This window comes from Opisthocomus hoazin, chromosome 12, assembly GCF_030867145.1.
Source record: "Opisthocomus hoazin isolate bOpiHoa1 chromosome 12, bOpiHoa1.hap1, whole genome shotgun sequence".
Taxonomy (NCBI): domain Eukaryota; kingdom Metazoa; phylum Chordata; class Aves; order Opisthocomiformes; family Opisthocomidae; genus Opisthocomus; species Opisthocomus hoazin.
This window is the reverse complement of record NC_134425.1, coordinates 17,320,245-17,342,922: the sequence shown is the minus strand read 5'-3', so window position 1 is coordinate 17,342,922 and position 22,678 is coordinate 17,320,245. Positions and strand designations below refer to the sequence as shown.

At 39.7% G+C, this 22,678-nt stretch overlaps 1 protein-coding gene across 2 annotated transcripts in view; it reads left to right on the top strand.

Moving 5' to 3' along the window:
* Positions 1-22,678, top strand: part of LOC104333945 (lysophosphatidylcholine acyltransferase 2) — a 32,687-nt gene that overhangs the window by 5,773 nt on the left and 4,236 nt on the right. Inside the window, exons 3-12 of one of the 2 annotated variants that reach the window (XM_075433990.1) lie at positions 986-1,203; positions 2,553-2,665; positions 5,767-5,827; positions 6,866-6,924; positions 8,239-8,273; positions 10,785-10,839; positions 14,026-14,108; positions 14,648-14,773; positions 15,891-16,044; positions 17,862-18,793. In XM_075433990.1, the coding sequence (XP_075290105.1) occupies positions 986-1,203; positions 2,553-2,665; positions 5,767-5,827; positions 6,866-6,924; positions 8,239-8,273; positions 10,785-10,839; positions 14,026-14,108; positions 14,648-14,773; positions 15,891-16,044; positions 17,862-18,347 (1,390 nt within the window). In that variant the 3' untranslated portion in view covers positions 18,348-18,793. Of the gene's footprint in view, positions 1-985; positions 1,204-2,552; positions 2,666-5,766; positions 5,828-6,865; positions 6,925-8,238; positions 8,274-10,784; positions 10,840-14,025; positions 14,109-14,647; positions 14,774-15,890; positions 16,045-17,861; positions 18,794-22,678 lie in introns of those variants that run through there. The other variant, XM_075433989.1, reaches the window with a different exon arrangement.

The following is a 22,678-nucleotide window of genomic DNA, read 5'->3' as shown; positions in this document are numbered from 1 at the left end:
CCTCTCACTCCTTCCCTCCTTTTGATTAAAGATGAGTCCTCAGTGAAATGTTAGTTTTACCCATTTAGGTGAAGTAACTTTTTCATGAGTGTGTTTTACGAAAATGGTGGAGCTTTTTAAATAGGTAGATTTTTAATTGTCTTGAGGCTAAAACAAATCTGTATAAAAAAATCTTTAAAGACTATTTGTAAGCCAGGACTTATTTTAGTAATAATACTGATAGGAATATTTGAGAAAAGAAACTCATTAAGAAAAGTATTTGGTAATACTACAGAGGCTGAGTTTCTGTGTAGCCTTTGTCATTCCTGCTATGCTATAATTTATCACAAAATTAGCTTTGACAGCTCCTGTCTTAGCTACGTTACCCTTGAAGGAGTATTTTACAGCTGCCTCTGGGGGTTCTGGGTTTCAGTCGCTCAGCTTCTGACCTCAGAGTAATGAAGTTCCCTTCTGGTGATGCAGTGCAGCTGCACGCAGGAGGAGACGCAGGAAGTGAATTCTCACATGGCTGAGAGATTACGGGGAGTCCCATGAAGGGAACATGTCCCCTGTTGAGGGAACATTGTCATTTAATCTTACTTGTTAAAACTGGTAGTAAAAGAACAGTATCAGAGTTAAATGAGTTCTTACAAAAAGGACACTGAATCAGCTAATTACCCACCCTCCCCTACCAATAGTGTTATGCTACAGTGCTACAAGATATGGCAAGAAAAACAGCATACCTGGGAGGAAGGTTTAGTAAGGTGTTGTACATTGCCTTATCTTTAAAATGATAGTCTGGTTTCAACATGAAAAGCTGATGTTCCCTTCCCTGCTTCTGCTTCTTCCCCATTAGCCCTACGCTCTCCTGGTGAGTAGCATTGGGACCCTGTGCCTGGCCCCAGTGCTGGTGAGAACTAGGAAATCTTTCATGGGCTTCTGTTTTAAAGTACAAAATAAACACTAACTGTAAGATGGATGATATTTTTGATTTTCTGTTTACAAGGAGGATGATCCAGACAACCCTCTCCTGCTTAACTCGTGCCTTGTTCTTCGTAATGGGTTTCCAAGTTAAAGTAAAAGGGAAAATAGCAAGTCTGCTGGAAGCCCCAATCTTTGTTGCAGCTCCTCATTCAAGCTTTTTTGATGCCATTATTTGTGCCCTCACTGGAATGCCGTCAACAGTGTCTAGAGCAGAGAACCTGTCAACTCCGATATTTGGCAGTAAGTATTCATGAAAAAATAAAATGTTAGAAGTCAGTAATTTGACATGAGGCCAAAAATCTGATCTCTGGAAGTGATCTAGGGGCAGAATTTTTTAAATCCTTAGGTTCCAAAGATATTCACAGATTATTTCTAGTGAAATCCCTGGGACAAGTTATCTTTCTGAGTGGGTCAAAATGTCTAAAAGTATGCTGTTTCTTTCCAGATATGAAATACAGTATCACTTTAAATTTGCTTTATACTGAAAGTATGTTTCATAACTGCTCAGGCTAGAGGCTTTTTCTTAAAATTCTCCCAGGAGGTAGCTTAAGAAATCTGTTCGACTGCTGTCTTTTAACAATGTGGCCCACAAATGTAGAACACGATTAGTGATGGTTATTTTAAAACAGACCCAAACTACAGCAGTCTGGAAAATACCATATTTATAAGTTTAAACTTGCAGGCACTGTTACAGATTTTTTTTAACAGGAGTCAAACCAGGAAAGAATAAAAGAGAAGTTACTTAAAAAGGAAATGCAGAGAATGGAAAAGATCAGATGACTCATGCTTCTATTATTCTCTGCTCCTTTTGGCACAAAAAGAATTCCTGTTTACCTTATTACTAGAATCAGCTGTAGACTTTCTGCTGGCTGTATGTCTCTTATCTTTATAGGACTCTTAAAAGAACAAGCCAACAGTAACCCAAAACTAAACACAGCAGGCCACACAAAAAAGCATCTTTTACAGAAATAAGCTAACTAATAATATATTGACCTTCTTTTAAAAGTACAAGAGTAGTCCATAGAAGATGACAATTCTTCCCTAAGTTTCTCATCGCATCTCAATAGGTCCACCCATTCTGATGTAGGCTTCTGACAAAATGAGTTTGGTTTTTTTTCCTGTAATTTACACGAGCTGTGTATGCTTTATAATAACTAAAAAGGGAGGGACATCTTACTACTTCTGCACAGGCTCAGAGTACTCGGTGATTGCAGTCTGCATGAGTTAGGCCTGAGTGTGGCTCCTGAGCAGAGATCCAGTCAGGCCTTTTCCTTAGAATTGTGTGGAAATGCTCAGTGAAAGATAACAGCAATATCAGCAGAATGTGTTTGGGTGAATTTGGCATGTTTATACCTACTGTAAAGCTCCTCAGCTGGCAGTATAGATATATCTTCTAAGTCTTACTTCCCGTTTTGCAGAATGGGGACAATATTAATACTCTTCTTATCTATTTAGTCTGAAAGCTATTTGTGCAGAGTCTGTCTCCTAGTACAAGAATAACAAGTTTTTTGCTACAAGGGAGCCTTGAACCCTTACTAGTTTTCTAAGCTCTAGTGTAAGACAAATAAAATTTTTTATCTCTTTCACAGCAATTTTAAGTTCCCTTCAGCCTGTATCAGTTTGTCGACAAGACCCTGATTCACGAAAGAACACGGTCACCGAGATAACAAAGCGAGCATTATCAAGAGGCCAGTGGCCACAGGTAATAAATATACTACTACTGTTCTCTCATGTATTCATATTCTATATTCCCTGTGCATGATAATATCACAAGTGCCCAGCTGAATATGATTCTGTTTGTGTACAAAGATGAAATCAGCTCTCGGGTATATGACTGGTTTAGGAAAGGAAGACGAGAGGCTGGTGCCCAAAAAGTTTTGTCATGACAAATGAGTCAGTTAAAATCCAGCCAGTTAACAACTGCTGTTCCAAAATGCGGATGCTTCTGACCTTCTGTTTTCCCTGTTTAAGTCTTAACGTGCTGTCTTCAGCATAGCAGATGACGTGGATTGGTATATGCAAATCAGTATTCCCAAGCTAGCTCATGTGTGAGAAACTACTGCAGAGCTGTGCTCACAACAGTTGGAGGCTGAGCAGTGACGAGATGACTAACCTGGGCTGCCCAAGCTCCAGCATGAACAATACTTAAGATTAAAACATCAATTTCACATGTGTCAAATAGCTGAGGTGAAACTTAGTTCAGTCTTTAGGTTAACAATGCAATACAACCAAGGCTTTTAGTTTGGTCTGAATTGTGGAAAGATCTTAACGTGGAAGCAGTAGTTACTGATTCTGCACACTGTTTCCGTGGTCGTTCCTCAGCAGCAAGCTGCTGTTGCGCTTCTAGGCCTTGGATGGCTTTCCGTCCTGTAGAGCTGATGGAGCAGGGGTTGCTCTGGAGGGAGAAAAATGTTGCGGCAGCAACTCTGCTGCTCTTATGACAGGCAGAGGGCTGGGATGGAAATTGCATCCTTTGCAAGGAGGAAAACCTGGAACAGTTGTGAACCTACTAACATCTCATTTGGCAGTGCCTCTCTGCTTTCTTCTCTTGCATTACTGTGCTCTGATGTTGCCTTCAGACACTACAAATACAGTATCATTGCCATGCTGCTGGACAAATACAGTCAGTGATACAAGACCTTTCTTCAAAGATATCCTGTGTGGATCTGTCTACAAGTTCATGCTTTGTGTTCTGAGTTAGTTCTTCACTTGTTTTCTTAAGGGTTAATTTGCTTAAAATAAAAAATTTAAAACTCATAGAAGTGACTGGTTAAGTAGCTAAAGTCACAAGATCTGTTTAGTCATAGTTGACTACCTTCTAAATGATTGAGAAGAGTTACCATTTCCTTCACTTTTGTTCCAGTGAGTGGCTCTTGAGGAAAAAGAGACTAGTGAAAATACAGACTTCGGTAGCAGGTACCTCTGTGGGAGCTAGACCTGAATGCACTGCTCTGTGAATAGTCTCTGGAAACAGAGAACATTCAAGTGTAACTGCTTCTCATCCTGAAGAAAGACCAACACTGGCCACTTTTTTGAGATGGCATTATTCAGACATTCTCTGCATCATTTTTCTTTAGCAAGCACCTTACGAAAAGGTTTTTAGTTAGTGTTTAGGTTACTTTAATTTGACTCATAAATGCATTTTTGTAAGCTGTTGTAAATATTTTTAGAGCCTCCATTATTATTTCACTTTGTCAGTTATATGGAGGATTTTAAATCGGCACGTCAAAGCTAGGAAGGCTTTTTTTTGTAATACTGTGCTTACAAACTACACTGATGCTTATGATTTGCTAAACTGTTATGGATGAAGTTATTCCAACAATGCCCTGGTAGACCTAATCTCTGCTGGAAACAGCATGGGAAGGAAAGAGGAACTGGCTTGACACCAATCTTGTACTTGAGATGAAAACTAGATCTATAGTTTGGCATAAATAGTCTGTAAGTCAGATAATCTGGGCATCTCCCAAACTGAGTCAGCAGTACTACCTGGAGTGTCACTGGGTGGTTCCTAGTCCTGTGCCCTGGCCACACCTTCCTCCTACTCTGTTGGTTTGGTATTTTTTAAGAAACTTGACCACAAGATGATGTCTGTCATATCCTCTTCAGCATGCCTGGGCTGCATTTTCTCAGCACATCACAAAAGGAGGAGTAACTGGATTTCCCATTCCCTCCACCTAAAACCAAAACGCAACAGGCTGGCACAGGCTTGTGCTTATTAATAGCAGGAGGTTCTGATTAACTCTTCTCCCAACCCCATACCGAAATAAAGGAGGAGGGAATGATTACCTACTCTTTGGTCAGTCACTAATATGTTTTCCAGGGCTTATGACATATGCTAAGAAGAAACATACCCATTTTTGTGTCCGTAGCACCAGGAATAATTTCTGATTACAGAATGCAAAGTCAAAGACTAACTGTAAACTGGTACATGCAGCTGTCTATCCTACTTTAGAACAGCCTGTGTCTCTTTGGTATGACCTAATGATGCCCTCTTTCATCCAGCCTTGATCTGTTGGTTCGGACTGAAGTGGGAGCACACCTTGAACACTCTCTTGATCCAGACCAGTTCTTGTGCTGAGTTTTTTTGGAATGCTGCTTGTAACCCTGTAGTGATATGAAAAACATAAATCTTCCTTGTATTCCATAGGGGGCTGGATTTGGTGTGTCACACTGCAGCTCACTGCGCACCTAATCTAGTGTCTTTCAGACATAATTCAGAAACCTTCTGGGTATTTGGTGTGTCTGAGTCACTCGGGTTCAGAGGCCATGCAGTGATGTGGTAATGCCTGCAGAGCTCTGCATCACAGATGCACATGCTCTCTCTGCCTTTTACTGCTACCTCTCAAGCTGTGATCTTCTCATCACAGCTGCCATCTCGACTCACAGTGATAGCATCTATGTCCGTAAAGGCTCAAGTACTTTACGCACTTCATGTCAGCCCAGACTCTTGACGTTTATGCACCCAGCAGTTCAATAAGGAGCTGCCAGCAGAGGAACAATTCTCATATTGTTACTAACACTAAACATTTGAAGTGAAGCAACGCCTTTTGTACCATATTTCAGAACTCTTCTCTTACAAAGCTTTTGTTCCAAATCGAGATGGATCAGGTTAACAGGGTAATATTACTGTGAGCATCCTTCACTTGTCCATTTCCTTTTGAAACAGTAAAGATATTCATGTGATGCAGTGTAACATGTCACAGAGCTTGCATAAAAGGTCAGCCTTTATGTAACTGATGCTGAAGCATAATCTTCTTATGAAATGTGTGTCTATATATGTGTTTCTTTCTCTTTAAATCCAAGATACTGATTTTCCCAGAAGGCACCTGCACAAACCGATCTTGCCTGATCACATTTAAACAAGGTGAGAGATTTTGTTGCATCGTTGTTGGAAAATAATGTGTGAAGTATTAATCTGATAGTTCTAGTAAGGCCTATACTTCTGCAGGTACATCATCTACAACAGCACTGTCATAATGTCTTACATCATTAAAGTTCCAGTGGCATTTAACCCAGTAATGTATACTATTCAGTTTACTTTTCTGATCTTTGGTATTTTGCAGGATGCAAAATACCTATGACGTATACAGTTAGTTGGTTGGGCTTTTTCTGGGTACAGTTTTCATCAAATTTATTTACCCAGAAACTTGACTCTGATCGTTAGGAGATGAACTACCAAAATACACGCTACGTGCAATGTTCTTTTAGCTCAACTTACAGTTGTGCCATCTTAGATTCCTGTAAATTTTACCACACAAGTTTTATCAACCAAGTTATGAAATCTCTTTGCGTAGTGCTTAGCAAGGTAGGCCAATAGATAATTTTTAACACAGAAAGGTACTTGATAGCATCACTGATCAATAGATTGTTGTGCTGCACTTCAGTTAAAGCTATGTTGACCTCCTTTCTTACTGTTGTACAGTATCTTGGGTAGCAGAGTTACAAAACCAGTACTACATGCTCACACCCATATCACTTATGAACATGATCAGAACAGAGAAGGGTTCAGGAAATGCTCAACAGCCTTCCAAGCATCTAATCCTTTGAAATGAATGCCAATCAACAGGGAGGTAATACACAGAAAATGAGTTTGAACAGTCCAGGAATCTTGGGCAGCTTTCTCCTTGAAATGGAGACTAGCCCTTTTCTGTCCAAACTTCTTGCTAGCTGCACTGCTGACTTAAAGAAAACACAACAACAAAAAAAAACACCCCACCAAACAACAAACCAAACACCCCTCCAGAAAAAAAACAAAAAACCACAACAAGAAAAACGCTTCCCATTCTTCTCACCTTTTTAAAAATTTCTCCTTCCAGATACTATGTCTTACATGGATCACTTAAAACTGCCAACTGCTTTATTAAGCTTTGTCTTAACAATCAGTTCTGATTTGTGGTTACAGGTGCCTTTGTTCCACGAGTCCCTGTACAACCTGTGTTGCTCCGATACCCCAACAAGCTGGTAAGCAGAACATTCTTCTGTCACTAACTAGTAATATGAAAGTCAAAATCCTGACTTAAATGGTATCTATGATAAATATTTTGCATTGTCACTGAACAATCTATTGTCCTGAGCTTTAGCACTGGAGAGCTCCTGGAAGCAGCCGGGCTTCCCAAGTGCCACCATGGTGTAGTTGCTATTCTGACTGTGAAAAAATTACTGCTGGGCTTCTTCGCTATAGTTGAAGTAAGAGGGAGCACGGGAAAGTATTGCAGCGGAAGTTAGAAACTTCCTGCAAAGCCGCAGAGCCTGCACTTTGAAGTCTAAAATGCACACAACTTCCCTACTAGTCATCATTTTTTGTTTGAGCTCTAAAAACTCTTACCGCAAAGGGGCTTGCAAAGGTTCTGAGCATAAGCAAAGCCGAGCCATGCAGTACCTCCCACACCCCGCTCCTTCGGGCACCTCAGGAGAGCAGCTTTGCAGATGGTTCCTTGCATGCAACTTTCCCTTGTTTTGCTAAGTGAATGGTTACACTTTCTGCCAAGTACAGGAGTGCAGGCATATGGCTCTGCTTCACTGAGAGGTGTAATGCTGGGATGCGAGTCCAGCAACTTTTAAACTTTTGGGTTTTTATTATCTGGTCATCCAGCACATCCAGAAAATACCAAACTTTTCATCCCTTTTGCTTTTTTTAAGAGGAAAAAACAAGTGATTGTTGTTGTTGTTGTTATTTCCAAAGATTCCTTTGTAAAATCCTTTTTCAGATCAATTTCAAAGCAGTGAAGGGAACCACTAAAGGGGACTGGTATCACATTTCACCAATAGGATTTAAGGATCTGCAGTATACATTGTGAAAATCATATATAGGAAGTAATAAACATACAATAAGAAAACAAAAAAAAGGCAAAGCAAAAAAAAGCAAAGAAAAAGCATGCTAGATTAATTACCTATGCAGAAATGTCCGTAAAAACTAAATCAAACATATTTATGAGGGTGCCTTTCTAAAGGGACAGGTGAAGTCCTCTGCAAAAGTCTTAGATTATTTTTTTCCTACTTCTGTTGTTTGGATAAGAATTAATGATTTAAAACATCTAAGTACCTATATAAATTTTATTCCCATTGCTGATATTATCAAAAGTCTGCCATGCTTATATCCAGATTTTTAAGGCAAGGAATCCTAGTTGCCTTCAGACCCTTATTTATTTTCACTACAGGACTATAAAACCATCATCTGCTTTTACTAAACTTGTGCCTGTTTGATAAAGTAACTTACCTGCTCTCTAACTTTCATCTGGTTTTGCCATACATTGCTATGTTTATTTTTTTCCTTAGGATACTGTCACCTGGACATGGCAGGGCTACTCACTGTAAGTTTCTTAATCCTACTGAAAATTACCTATGGGATTTTTTTCCCCTGTTGCTAAACAGTCTGCCAAACAGATTCTGCTAAACCAAGACACCTGTTCTTTGAGATCTGTTTTTATGAGGGGGAAACACTTGGGGAGAATGCTGTCATGCAGTAGATTTCATACCTGAATAGCTAGAGAAGGGGTTTGCAAATGGGAAAGCATTATTTCCAGCTCTGCCACCATTTTGTTTAATATTCTCCTGTGTTTTGCACATTACACTAGCAAAAGAAAGATTCTAAATTCTTTTTTTGGGGGGAACAAACATAGTCATCAAAACCCACAGATGTTTACTACTTCCTACGTGGTATACAAACAAGAAAAAAAAAGTTCTTTTATCCCCTCTGTTTATTCATTCCTCCATCTCATTTGAAGAGTCATATGAGAGCAAATGAAGAAGATGGGCAAAACAAGTCTTAATTTTCCCCATCTTTCCCCATTCTAACATCTAAGATTGTTTAGATTTTTATTTTTGCCTAACTCAACAAAAGCAATTGTTTTGAGATCCCAGTGAAGACTATATATATAGTATCTGACATTGAAATAAAGAAAAATATTTCAATAAGCCATGTAGGCAATGGACCCATGTTTATTTCTCAACACAGGTGACCTTTCTAACATACTAAAATATTTTATTAATTATTAATTTATTATATATATATAAACTTTACAGCTGCACTGAAAATGTGTCTGGAAAATACTTTTCACCTTATAAACATTCATTAAAGTGTGGACTTGCAGAATCCATATACCACATTTTCATGTGGACTACCTGGACAAGGTCCTGTGCAGCCTACTCTGGGTGACCCTGCTTCAGCAGGGGGTTGGACTAGATGACCCACAGAGGTCCCTTCCAATCCCTACCATTCTGTGTGTGATTCTGTGTGTGTGCAGTACAGTAGTACTGATTTACTAAGTGACTAAAATTTTTAAGGCAACTTATTTTGAAACATGTTTGAACTAGTGGAGCCGATCATAAGCACCTTTTAAGCTATCATTAGTTAACCCTAGCACTTGCACGCTTGTAGAATGGACGTTATGAAAGCTGACCTAGATGAAAATGCCCATCTCTCTTAGTTTCCCAAGAATTTTTTGCTATGATTATTACTGTTACAGTTATCAGCATACTGAGAGTAATGAATGTTGCAAATTCAGTAGCATACTACAGATTTCCCCCATAAAGGAGTTATGCTGGAAGATTGAAAAGGAGCTGTGTTTTCCATTCTGAGAGATGGTGTAGGAATAGGTGAAGAAAGAAACTAAATGGGAGGTATTGCCCTGGTAGGGAGGAGGCTGCCCATTCGCTAAAAACTGCGAACTGCTCTAAGCCTGGTGGCTGAATGATGGAGGCTCAAATCGAAACCTGTGAGAAGATGAAAGGACCAGCTTGGCAAAATCATGGCAAGAGAAGGGCTGGATGGGGTAGAATTTAGAGATTCTTCACAAAAAGAACTGGAACCGGGAGAACATTTTCCCCCCAAACCTACAGATCACAAAATGCAGAACAGTCACACTCTTTGTAAAACCTCCTGGATATTGTGGCCAGGATGGGACAGTACCATTCTCCTTCTCAGAAATCTCCTGACCCAGTTTCCGCTTTCACTTCTTACTTTTGTGCCTTACTGGGAGGAAAGCTTAATGTTATATGTTAGAAAATCAAGTGTTAAAGAGTAGATTCCTGCAGAAAGTAGAAAGGATCCCTTATTCTTCTCTTGCCTTTTCCTTTTCTCTTTTTTGTTTTGTACAAAACGAACAGGAGATTGCTAGGAGGTTTTACATTATAATTTACCTGATTTAAAGTAAAGAGCAAGTGTGCATTTCTGCTTAAAAATCAGAGTGAAAAGAGCAAGTCAGAAGTGGCAGTGATTATGCTTATCCTCTTTTGCAGTTTCTTCCTCGCCCTACCTGTTGATACTAAAATTTCTGACTTTTTGTAAAAGCACTGAAGGTCTGCAACATACTGACACTTCACTAACACAGCTGCGTAAGCACTATTATAATTTGGAAAATGGCTAGCAAATACTAACAAATCCTTGCTTCAGTTCTGCAGAAGGAAGTTACTGGCCCTATTTTGCAGGTGAGAGAATAAAAGATGAAATAAAGCTACTTCTCAGAACCAAAGCTCTTAAAGCTTTAAAATACAGTATGTATTCACCTCTTTAAAGTAACTTGTACACATTTTGCTGGCCGAGTAACTATATAGTATTGTTAACATGCATGACAAGAAGTTGCCTGCCCAGTGAGCAAACAGCAGGTATGTGCAGAAGCCCTGTAGAAAAAATGTCAAAAGCAACATTCTGGGAATGCTTTTCCCAGTATTCAGGGAACTTCACTGCAAGGTACTTAAAAACCTCACCTAATATCGGCTGTGTTTTTGTCAACGCTTTAAAAAGTTTCATCTACTGACAGGAAAATACTTTGTTTTTAAATAAGTAAAATGTATTTTTCTATCTTTTTCTTCCTTGCCTGCAGAAAAGAGCTGTGCGTAATGACGCTGTGTCAGCTCTTCACAAGAGTAGAAGTTGAGGTAAGAGTTATTTTTGTACTAAGATTCAGCAACCAGGGAATTTATACTTTAATATAAATGCATTATTCACATTATTAGTTACTGTTAGTGAACAATAAACAAATGTCTCAGAAACAGGAACAGAATCATGGGAATAATATATTTAGATTTGTTGTCCATATCTATTATCACTTAATCTGATGAGTTCCTAAAAAGAAAGCTGTCAGAAATGCCTTTATTTTTAAAGCATTGTAAAATCATTGTTAATTATCACCACATGCATTCTACAGATGTTTAAACTAAGAATTACAATAAGTTCTGTTAAAGGTAACAGCTTCTCTCTCTTTCCCACCTTCTCATTCCCTGCTCCCTTTAAAGTATCCTTGTCTTCCTCACCATCTTCCCAGACTGAACTCTAAAAGGTTTCTGCAACTGAAGAGGAGTTACTTAGGGACTGTAGTACTTGCACTGGGGAGAAAGCTGAGCCTTGTGTAATGAACCTGTTCCCCTGATCATTAAAATCAGCTGCACAGCACAAAGACAGATGAATGACCTCTGAAACAACACATACACTCCATAATATCAGTATGCTTGGTCTAACTGCTCCCGGTGAAGAGTCAACATTGAAAACACAGCAGTGAGGAGCCAGATAACCGAGCAGATCAGTTTGTTTCCACTGTTGCACTTCACATTCCTTACCAGACCAGAAAGGATTGTCAGTGTGGACTAAGTTGATTTAGGGACCTGATGAATGCCAGAATTTCAGACAGGTTTTGCTGTTTATTTGCAAAACATAGAATTCAGCAAAGTTGTGCAAAGCTTTGTGCATACAAGCAGTGTTGCTACTACTAACAGTTAGCAATATGGTCTTTGTTGTGAAGCAATGAAATTCATTTTAAAGGAACACCTTGTTACGGTATAGTATCTATGTAATTTATATATGTGGGAGCAGGAAGTAATTAATGTAGCCCTTCCAGTAGAAGGTTTATTCCCCCCTGATTCAGAACAGAGCTCAAACTTTCCTGTTAGAAAATAAATCTCACGTTCCAAAAGATGAAACTGAAACATGAAAAAATATGCAGCTTTCACAGCAGTATGTGTCCCCAAAGTGGAACTAATTTCTTGGCATCATGCGAAGGGCCTTGCATTTCTAAAAAGAGGAGGGGCAGATTTGCCTGGGGAAGGAGGGAATGAGAGTACTCCTTTTAGGAGTGGACATTTCTGTTGCTGTGCCTTACTGTGAGCAAGTAGCCTCTCCGCTCCCATCATTCTGGCCCTGTGCAGGAACAGGGAGGTACTCCTGGAGTCCAGGGGGGTGAGTGCGTGCATGCCTAGCCATACTCTTAACAAATTGGGGATACTGAAGATTCAACAGTGAACCTGGCAGTGAGTTTTAGGGCTGCAAAAGATACAGAATTTGTCAAATTCTGTAAGAAGAGAGACTAGGTCAAAAGCAGATCAGAGAAGTATTTTTGCTGCTGAAAAGAGCTGGAAGAATTTTTCTTACAGGACTGCAATTTGACAGGGAAGTTATACTTACTACTGGTCTTCACCAGATAAGCAGCTGGGTGTGTGTGAGATCATGCATGCCATCTCAGGAGGCCAAGAAACCAAATTCCTCATCCCCCCGCTGTGGTTGCTGGCAAACTGCAACAGCAACTACAATGAATAATTGTAGTTGGGTTTTTTGAAGGGGAGGAAGGAGTTGTTTAACCTGCCAGAAATTTAGGTTGCTGTCTGAGCAAGACCTCAGCCTCAAATGATGTAATGACCACTTGCAAGACCATGACCCGTGTTTGCATAGATAAACGTCTCAGAGTTATGACTTCATCTCACCCAGTGATGACACAGTTTTCTGTGTCTGTACAGTGTGCCTGTGCTTCCTCGATTTAAGTGACTTCTGAAGGGGAGTTGTAATTAGCAGGGACATATGTCAGACCTTGAACAGAGCTGGTGACTGCTTATAGAAGGAATGAAATCTTAAACCTTCATGTGAACGGCTGGGCCTCTGCTGTTCTTACAGGGGAGCAAACTTAAATTAGCTATAAACAGAAAATTGTTACAGCTATTTGACAGATAACCAATCTATAAACTTACTGTTTTTAATCATTAAGAGGCAGCATTCCTTAAAAACAAATATGAAAAGGCTGTTCAGCCTATTCGTGCATCACCAGAAACTGCAATAAAACTGAAAAAATGTATTAACGCATAATCAGCAACTGTGTCTTCCAATGAACCATGAGCAACACCTTATACTTATTCTAGAATTGCTGTATTCTAGGATTTAAGTGCAGGATTGCAAGGTAGGGAGGAGCAGAACTGAGATAAATAATAACCATAACTGAGAAAAGGCATAGCAAACAAAGCTGTGAGCGAACACTGTAGACTGAAGTAGAAAGAACAAAATACTCCTCCACACACACTGCTCTGCAAACTAACAGACGCTGATTCACGCTATATTCTACAGTAATTCATCTGTTGTTCATTTTTAGTGTAACGCTACTTCAACTGCTTACATACTAACATTGAATAAATCCTCAGCAGTAAATGTGTTGTCTTTTAGATATCTGGGGTGTGTTCTAGGTTTGGGAGGAGAGGAGGTTGTTTTGTTGGCGTTTTTTACTCTGCTTGGAGTTTCCAGATTTTACAGTATTTGTATCTGGTTAGTGCTCTACTTACAATTCAGAACTAAGATTCCTCAACATTTTTATCGTGGAGGAAAAGCTCACAGGAAATTTATCAGTCACATGCTGACAGAATTAACAGATATGAGGTGGGACTGCAATGCATATGGAAAAACATTAAAAATCTTACATACACTATTCCAGGATATAACATGACTTATAAAGAAACTTTGAAAAGGAGCATACAGTATTTCAAACTCACATTCATACCAATGTAGCATTTAATTTTCTAACTAAGTATGCATTTATTATACTTTCCTTCTTTGGGGGTTTGATTTTTTGATATTAAAGTAGCTTCTACCAATCCTTAAGAGGAAGTTTTGGACCAAATCTTACTTCTGCGGCTAGGGCAGACGAGCCCGAGTGGTTCTAAGGCGGTTGAGACCTCTAGTGTCCAGTTCCTTCATTGCAGGGCTGATTTTTTTTCCTCCTGTTCTTCCCCCATTCCAAACAATAACAAGAAATTGTCTGTTGCTAAGGAAGCAGTGACTATTGAATTGATTGGATAACTCATCTCTTTCAGTTTCTGCCTGTTCATGTTCCTACTGAGGAAGAAAAGAACGATCCCATTCTTTTTGCCAACAGAGTCCGGCAAACAATGGCAACGTATGTAATTGGTCATGAATAAAATCTTTTGAGAACTTTTATGTCCAGAAATTCCATGTATATCCTAGCCATAAAGTACAATTTAGTCAAGTCCCAGGTACTATATATAGGAGTTGCTCTAGATTCTCACTAAGAGGTTTCAAATTCTTATACTAAAACATCCGATTGTTTAAATCTGGAGCATAAAGAAGGTTCTCTTATATTACAACATGGTACGTTCATGGAAAGCTGGCATAACTTGCTCCCTTATTTGCTTGGCAAGAGTAAGTGGGTGGTTTGTCCTCCAAGGTTACTGGGCTGCATTTACAAGACTGTAAATGTTAAAACACCATGATGCTGCCGTAGTTTCCCAGTATGGTTTCACAGTTTCACAAAATGGCACGTATTGCTTTATTCTACTTGCAGCAGTGCAAGAATGAATTATGATTTGCTTTGTATATTAGCATTAAAGCCAAACTGAGACAGAGAAGGGAAACAATCAACTAAAAGTAATTTTAATATAAGAAACTGATTTTTCTTTTTTCTTAATTTTGTTTCAGTGCTTTGAATGTGCCAGTCACTGATCACACTTTTGAAGATTGCAGACTGATGATTTCAGCAGGACAGCTGACTTTACCCATGGAAGCTGGGCTGGTGGAGTTCACCAAAATTAGCAAGAAACTCAAGTAAGGGAAGTTTAACTGTTGGAAGCATAATTACTGCAGTGCTGCAGATGTTGGTGGTCATCTACAAAGGATAAATTACCTGACAACTGACTTGGCCATGTGTAATATAGTGTAATTTTGTATATAACTTACATACGTAAACTATATGGAAATCAGACATGATGAAAATCCCAGTAAGAACTAATCTAAAATAATTTTTGTGGGCAGTGTTACAAAAGGAAAAATGCATTTTTCTAATCTTTTATGGATTTATGTCATCAAAAGGTGAGGAAGGTAAAGCAGTACCTATTTTAGGTACTTGATGGTAATCTTGGTGCCCAATTCAAATTGCTCTTGTGGAGATGCACAGACAGTGTGTGGTAAGAAGTAAAAAAACCTTCTTTCCAGCCTGAGACTTCAACCAGTGGCTGACTGTTCCTAGTTGTACTGTGCATCCATGTTTCCCTAGTGGTGTCAACTTTTTCTGTCTGGATACAGTGGAATTTGAGGACTGAACCACTTAATCATACAGTAACTCCATCAAATAACCTGGCGTGGCTGTGGTCAAATCTGAAGTATGTGCACAGTGAATCTTGACTTACTGCCTATGTACTATATATCCATTTGTAGAACTCTGTGTGGAACAATCTTCAATAGTTACATGGCAATCCTGATTATTCCTGCTGAGGTGCAGTGGTGTATTTCTGCAGAGATCAGACACTTCTCAGGCTGTAGTGATGCTAGCATTTGGGTGGAGACATAGCTAACAGAGCTGAGATCTATTCCCTTCTGTTAAGGAAATACTCACCCTGAGCATGATGTGAATTTCTGGTAATGAAAAGCTCTCTGTTACCTAGTTACCGGACAGATGATTCTAGGTTTGGGAAGTTACTCTAAGGAAGTCTGATATACCCAAGCATAGAACTGCCTGCTTTTAATATTAGTAAGTGGGGGGAGCAGTCCTTAATTGCTGATTTCATATAAAATATCAGGTTGGAAGTACAGCATTTCTGATGCTGTACACACATGCTCTGTTTGGCTATTTTTCGTCTTTGAACACTGTAATAACTCCTACTGACATTCCATCTGTCCAAGATCTTCTGTATAGAAATATCTCCTCTCTCTCATGTTTGCATAGCCTAAAATGGAATCATGTCAGAGAGCAGTTGGATACCTTTGCTGCTATTGCAAGTGCTTCAAAAGGGGGAAGAATTGGAATTGAGGAGTTTGCGGAGTACTTGAAGCTGCCTATTTCAGATGTCCTCAAAGAACTGTTTCTACTCTTTGACAGGGTGAGTAGTTGGTTAACTGACTGGAAATCTTGTTGACAGTGTTTTGTTAAGAATCACATCCCAAAAGGATATTTAATTCATTCTGTCCAGCTTAGTAAATGCTTATTGGTTAGCAACTGCTGTAGGCAAGATAGGTGACTTTCACGGTTTCCTTCTTAAGTTTCGATGGAAGAACGTTGCTCAGTTTGTAGCTTGTGAGATGACAGCCATCTTTTGGAACAAGCTGCTGCACCGCCATCAGATTATAATCTTCATGCTGGTAATGGCTGAACATTTCCTTCTGCCTACCCCAGATTTTAAGCTTATGTACACTCTGACAGCTTAATTAACTGATGTAGTTTAAAGTAGATAATTTAAGGCAGACTGAAGCTGACTAGAGTGCACGTTCCTGCTGTGTTTGTGAAGGGTGCTATTAGACACTATAAGGACTCCTCTTGCCAGCCTCCAGCCAGAAAGGAGGCTGTCTGATCATGTAGGCTTTCCTCCATAGTCAGTAGTGATGCCTCCCATTTTCTGCTTCTCTTTGAAGATGAGAAAAATTGCTCTGTGGATGTGCCCCTCTGACTATACCACAAGTGTCAGTGGCTAGAGCATAGCATAGAATCGTCTCACTTCCAGGCATCCCGTACGTGCTACAGTGGAAGCAGCATGTTGTACTGCAGGTCCTTACGAACTGGAGTTTGTTTCTTATGTTAGGAGCCCTCTCAACTCAGCATCACTCTTCCTGATCAAGTTAGTTTTTCAATACACGTTAGTTTTTCAATACACCTGTCCTTGGGAGGTCATTGCACTGTATATGCTGATTAAAACTGTTTCAGGATTTTTCCAGATAAAAAGCTCTAAAATAGAGAAGAGCCAAATGTATTTCCTTAATTGCTGAATGCACTGAAGCTCTAGCAGAGCTAGGTACTCATCCTTTCTTCATTCTTGCCTCCACACCTTGGACCACTGCCTTCTCTGATCATGTAGTCGGAGTCCTGAAGCACAATATGTACAACAGAAATAAGGTGTGGCAACCAAAATAATTAAGGGCAATCAAGACTCCTTTTACTTCCCCTATCTGGCACAACAGCGTCAGTGACTAGAATTGGCAGTGTAATGCTCAATTCACTAAAAAGTTGAAGGCATAAAAGATTGCAAGAACGGACAAGACTAGTAAGCTTTCGCTGCATTCATCTTTACGGAGATTAGCTTAACTGGGAAACCGTCACACTAATGTGGCAGGGCTCTTTTCAAATTGTTTCAATTATGAGAACAGCTATTCTGAGACTTCTGCTCTGTGGCTTTCAGCATCATTGTTATTCTGTCTTCTAAAAAAATTTCTCAAATCACATAAAGCTAACTATGCAGAGAAGAGAAATAGAGGTGTATTTACAATTGACAGAAACCACTGAGATCAGAGATAACTCTGGCAGCTGCAGACAAGCACAGACATGGTGAAGTCTAAGCATGCAGATGAGCTGTGTTTTGCCCACGCCCAGCTCAGAGACAATACGGCTCTGGAGAGTTACAGAGGCACTGGGTCTCTGAGTAACTCCCTTCACAAAACCTTTGCGATGTTCCTCGCTAAAGCTTTGCTGAGTGGAGGAGGTAGTAGTGATCGTGGAGGGAGCCTTGCACGTGGCCTTGGAGGTCTCCTAACAGGAGGTAAACATGGAATGAATCTTGGAGGACTTGTTGGAGGTCTTGTCAATTTTATAAGTGAAGCAGCAGCTCAGTATAATCCAGAGCCACCTCCACCTCCTCACAACCATTTTGCGAATGTGGAAGCTTATGAGAGTGAGGAGATCAGACAGTTTCGTCGCCTTTTTGCCCAGCTGGCTGGAGATGACATGGAAGTGTGTGCCACAGAGCTAAGGGACATCCTGAACAAAGTGGTTTCCAGACATCAAGACTTGAAGACAGATGGCTTCAGCTTAGACACGTGCCGTAGCATGGTAGCTGTCATGGACAGTGATACAAATGGCAAACTGGGCTTTGAAGAGTTTAAGTACCTGTGGAACAACATCAAGAAATGGCAATGTGTATACAAGCAGTATGATACTGATCAGTCAGGTGCTGTTGGGAGAGCTCAGCTGCCGGATGCCTTGAAGGCTGCAGGGTTCCACCTGAACGAACAACTCTGCCAGGTAATTGTGCGCAGGTATGCCAACGAGGATGGTGGCATGGATTTCAACAACTTCATTAGCTGCTTGGTACGACTGGACAGCATGTTCCGGGCCTTCAAGTCCCTGGACCGAGATGGAGCTGGACAGATCAGAATGACCATTGAAGACTGGCTGCAGCTGACCATGTATTCGTGAAGGCACAGCAGAGAATAAGCAGCTTCGTCTGGAAGATATACATGGAAGACCTACAATCCCGTGCTATAGAACTGTAGTCTTTGCCTTGTTCTAAGGCAGATGCAGCTGGTCGTCGATAGCTCAGCTTAAAGTGTTGCGATTCCTCTTATGCATGCATTAGTCTGCTTTTCTGAAGGGTTTGTGTAAGTTGTCAGTTGCACAGCTGCGTAAGTCTCTCTCCAAAAACTATCTCTAGACTCTGAAGTGAGGGAATATGTTGAAGGATCAAAGCATAGTTATTTCTCTACATGAAGCGGCTTGTATACGAGTGTAAATATTATATGAAAAGGTCCTAAGTTTGGTGTTGCTTTGTGATGTTACTGTTCCGATTTGTCAGCATTCACTAAGCTGGAATAAAGCTCTGCTTGCCTGAAGGCGATCACTAGTAAAGAGACTTGTGAAGTTATTTCTAACAAGGGGAAAAACACGGGAGTTGCATAACTATAGTGATCAATGAATTTCCATAATCGTCTTTAATTTCCTTCCTACTTCTGCTTTTTCATGCTTGCTGCTGAAACAAAACGTGAGTGGTATTTGTCAGTTCTGCCTGCTGGCCAGGGCAAAATTGAAGACTTCCATAAGGCTACTTTTACAACCTTTTTCTCCTTCCTAAAACTCTATTAACTAGCCTTTTCTCTCTTTCCTTCAAGCCTTATTATAGTTATAATGAAAACAACTTAAAATATGACATTTATATTTAGAGTAGCTTGCTGTAATAATGCAGTTGCGTAGCAGCCAGCCAGCCAAAATCAGCCTCTGGCTATGTGAGTTAAATTTTATCAGGGTGCGGCATCCAACTCAAGCTAGTTATGCAGTTCCATCTAAGATGTAAATTTATGAGTAAAAGGAGTAACATGAACTATCAAAGGTACGTTTCTTTGAATTAAGGATTATGTAGTTGATGAAAACAGCTCTTGCACTGCAATGTAACAAGGCAGATTTCTCAGCAGGGCTCTGCTGCTTTAAAAGCAAATTGTCTAGGGTGTGTGCTAGCTGATGGGAGTTGTGCAGCCTGTGCGCTACCCGCAGTCTCCAGACGTGAGAGTCCATATGCCCCTGCCCCTCCCCAGGGAGACGTCAGTCACTAATTGAGAAATACCACACAATACCCACAGGGCATCTGAATACTAACGGGGCACTGTGGTTGGGTTTGTTTCCAAATTTCCATAGCTTTGATTTCTAAAACTTGCAGTTACACTTGGCAAATAATATTTTCCAAACTGATGAAATCTCCTCCCTGGTATACTTGCAGAAGCCTTTTACTTGTAACTTAGGAAAAAGTAACTTACAACTTTTGCCAAGACTTTTTTCCGCCAGCACTTTGTTTTATACCAAACTGGGTGACAGAAACAGTAAAAATATTCATATACTGGCTTAAATTGTGATGAAAGAGGTCAAGTCCCTCCTAATGGCATTCACCTCCCTCCCAATTATTCAATGGAAAAGCACAAAGTTATCCACAGTGGCATTTGGGCTCTGAGTGAAGGAAAATGGAGCACGAGGGAAGGTGGGATACCCCTAGGTGAGCACCACCCTATCAGGTTGGTTTCAGAATTTCCCCTTCTGACTAGTTAGGACTTAGTTAGTTGCATGTAGCAACAGGTGTTGGAAATTTTGGAGTCAGAGCAACAGCCTCTTAGATGATGAGCCTAGATACAAACATGAGGGTGCATTTGCAGTTCCTCCCCAAATGGTCCAGTTGTAGCTTCTCTGTGGTAGCCCTGTAAGCAACTCTGGGTTTACTTAGCTAATCAGAACAGTAATTACTAGCGTGTGTGTGCACACCGCGCACACACACACACACTTGACTTTTCCTGTTGCCTTACATAGTGAGAAAAAAGTTTTGGGGCAGTAGTACTTTAAACTTTATTGACTGCATCTGTCTTGCAGAGAGCTTTGTGAACTGCATAAAGCTAACTGATTATCTAGCCCTGATCTCCTTGTGCAACTTTAAATGGAGACAGTTCATGAAAGTGCCAACTTTCTTTTTCCCCATAAGATTTACTGTATTATATAAAAAAAAACAACAACAAAACCCTAGTTACCATAGCACGCTATAGTGAAAATAGTAGCAGAAAACTAGTTACCTTAAAGAAAACAAGAGCTGTTGAGGTTACGCTATGCTTTGGTTATTTTGTGTAACATAAATACAAATATATAAATATTGATGTTCTACTTTGCTATTTAGAGAACTGGAGCTCAGCTCACATGTAGCTTCCTTAAAATTTTCTTGGGTGCACAGGCTGCAAACACAGCTAGATATGCATAGAAAGACTGTTGCAAGTGCTTGTTTGCAGTGGTGCTACACCAGCACTGAAGGCTTTTCTGCATTTTCAGTTTAACTCCCATCTCTCTTTCCAGGCAACAACCCTATCATTTCTCCGTAACCAAAATGCCAGCGCATTTGGAAGTTAGCCAGCATCCCAGGGCTTAGCAGAGCTAGTCACAACATGATCTTGCAAGTGCAGTAAGTTTACTTCCTACTCAGATGGCTGGAGTTCTGTGTATCAGACTGCACTCAGTTTTGATTACTGGGTTTTAGCACTTTAATGAAAGTAATATGTCCCTTCTTAGCTCTTGTAATTTTTCCACGTGCAGCCAAAGCTGTGTTAACTGATTTCAGAAGCTGTTTTTTAATGAGACTATTTTATTTTATTTTGCTGCGATTATCTTTAAAAATAAATTTTAAAAATTATTCTAATGGCATCAGAATAATCCTTTGCTAAGAATACAGTCTATAAAACTGCCCCAAAATAATATTGCATGGAACTTTGAACAATTAATATCTACACTCTTGCTTCAGTTGTTTTAAGAGTTTAGGTTTATAATGATACATTTCAAAGCTAGATCTATTATTGTTATGAGAACTATGATGTAGCCAAAATACTAAGTCAAACTCTGCAGCACAAAAGCACAGAATTGTAAATAAAACCAAATTTATGAGAGAACATTGTCCTTTCCTAATGACTAAAAACTGTCAAAAGTTATATCCCTTAGACACACTTGAAAGTAACTTAAAGACTATGCATATTTTTGCTAAAAAGCTTTCTTAAAATTCACAGGCCTTAAAAGTACAAGACATTCAAAAGTTGCACGTCTTCAAAAAAGATTTGTCAGACCATCAATATAAAGAAAATAACAGTTATCTGGGCAAAACAGACAGAATTGGTTTTGATGTATCTTAACAATTTTAAATCCTGTCAAATATATACCTTGATAAAGAAAAGTTAGTACTGAATCCATTATTACACGTATTTTGTTAATTAAAGACTGTCTTAAGACCTAAATTCAGTACCAGAAATCCCTATTTTCTAGAACCCAAGATTTTAAAAGTGCTCTAGAGAGCAGCCTTAGCATTTCTTCACTGGCAAGTTCCATATTCCACTACTCAGCAGCAGAAAGCCAAGAACGGAAAGGTTAAGGCTGGTATGCTCAAGCGGGCATTAGAAGTTGGTAGCAGAGCCAGAAATAGAATTTAGATCTGGCTGTTCACTACAGATTTACCCAGGAGACCACACCTCTTTTGCTTGGCTGAAAACGTTTTGTGCTGTTCTCAGACTTAGTGAGTCCAGTTTTTAAAAAATCTTTTTCGTCTTGAAATGTACAACACATTATCCACAAAGGAACTTCACTTTACACTTTGGTTTGCTTTTAAAATGTTTTTGATAAATGCCCTTATTGTGAATGTTCCAAACTATGAGCTACTAGTCATCTCAGCTATGCTTTCATTAACTGCTCTGTGTCCCTTCACCTAACGCTTATATATGGCTTCTTCCCCCGACTGGATGTTTCCCAAAACCCTCAAGAAACTTTCAGTGTGGTCACAGGAACACTACTGACTTCAGCATACATTTCAATGGGCATCTGCGATTTTCCCTGTCTGCAAATATAATGCAGTTTACATAGAATTAATCACGAATCCCATCAAAGCAAGCTTCACATGTTTTGTTGATGTAGCCTTGTAGTTAACTCATTGAAATGTTTGTTCAGATCAAAACCGCAATTATCAGAGAGGCTGTTACAATGAATTCAGTGCATTTCTGGCTTGAAAGGTAGGACAGTGTATTTGCTTCAAAACAACACACAGGGCAATGCCTTTGCTTCAAAAAACGGCTAGAGATAGACCACGCAGGTTTACTGCATCAGCAGGCAGTACTTTCACTGGCATGTATTTTACTGCTGAAGGTTCTTAGGAAGAATTAACTCCAGGCAAGAGGCTCACTGTTGGCTTGTTTATTCTAGGATGTTGCATCCGTCTCTGAACTTCAGCTAAAGTGCCAGTGCTCCATGAA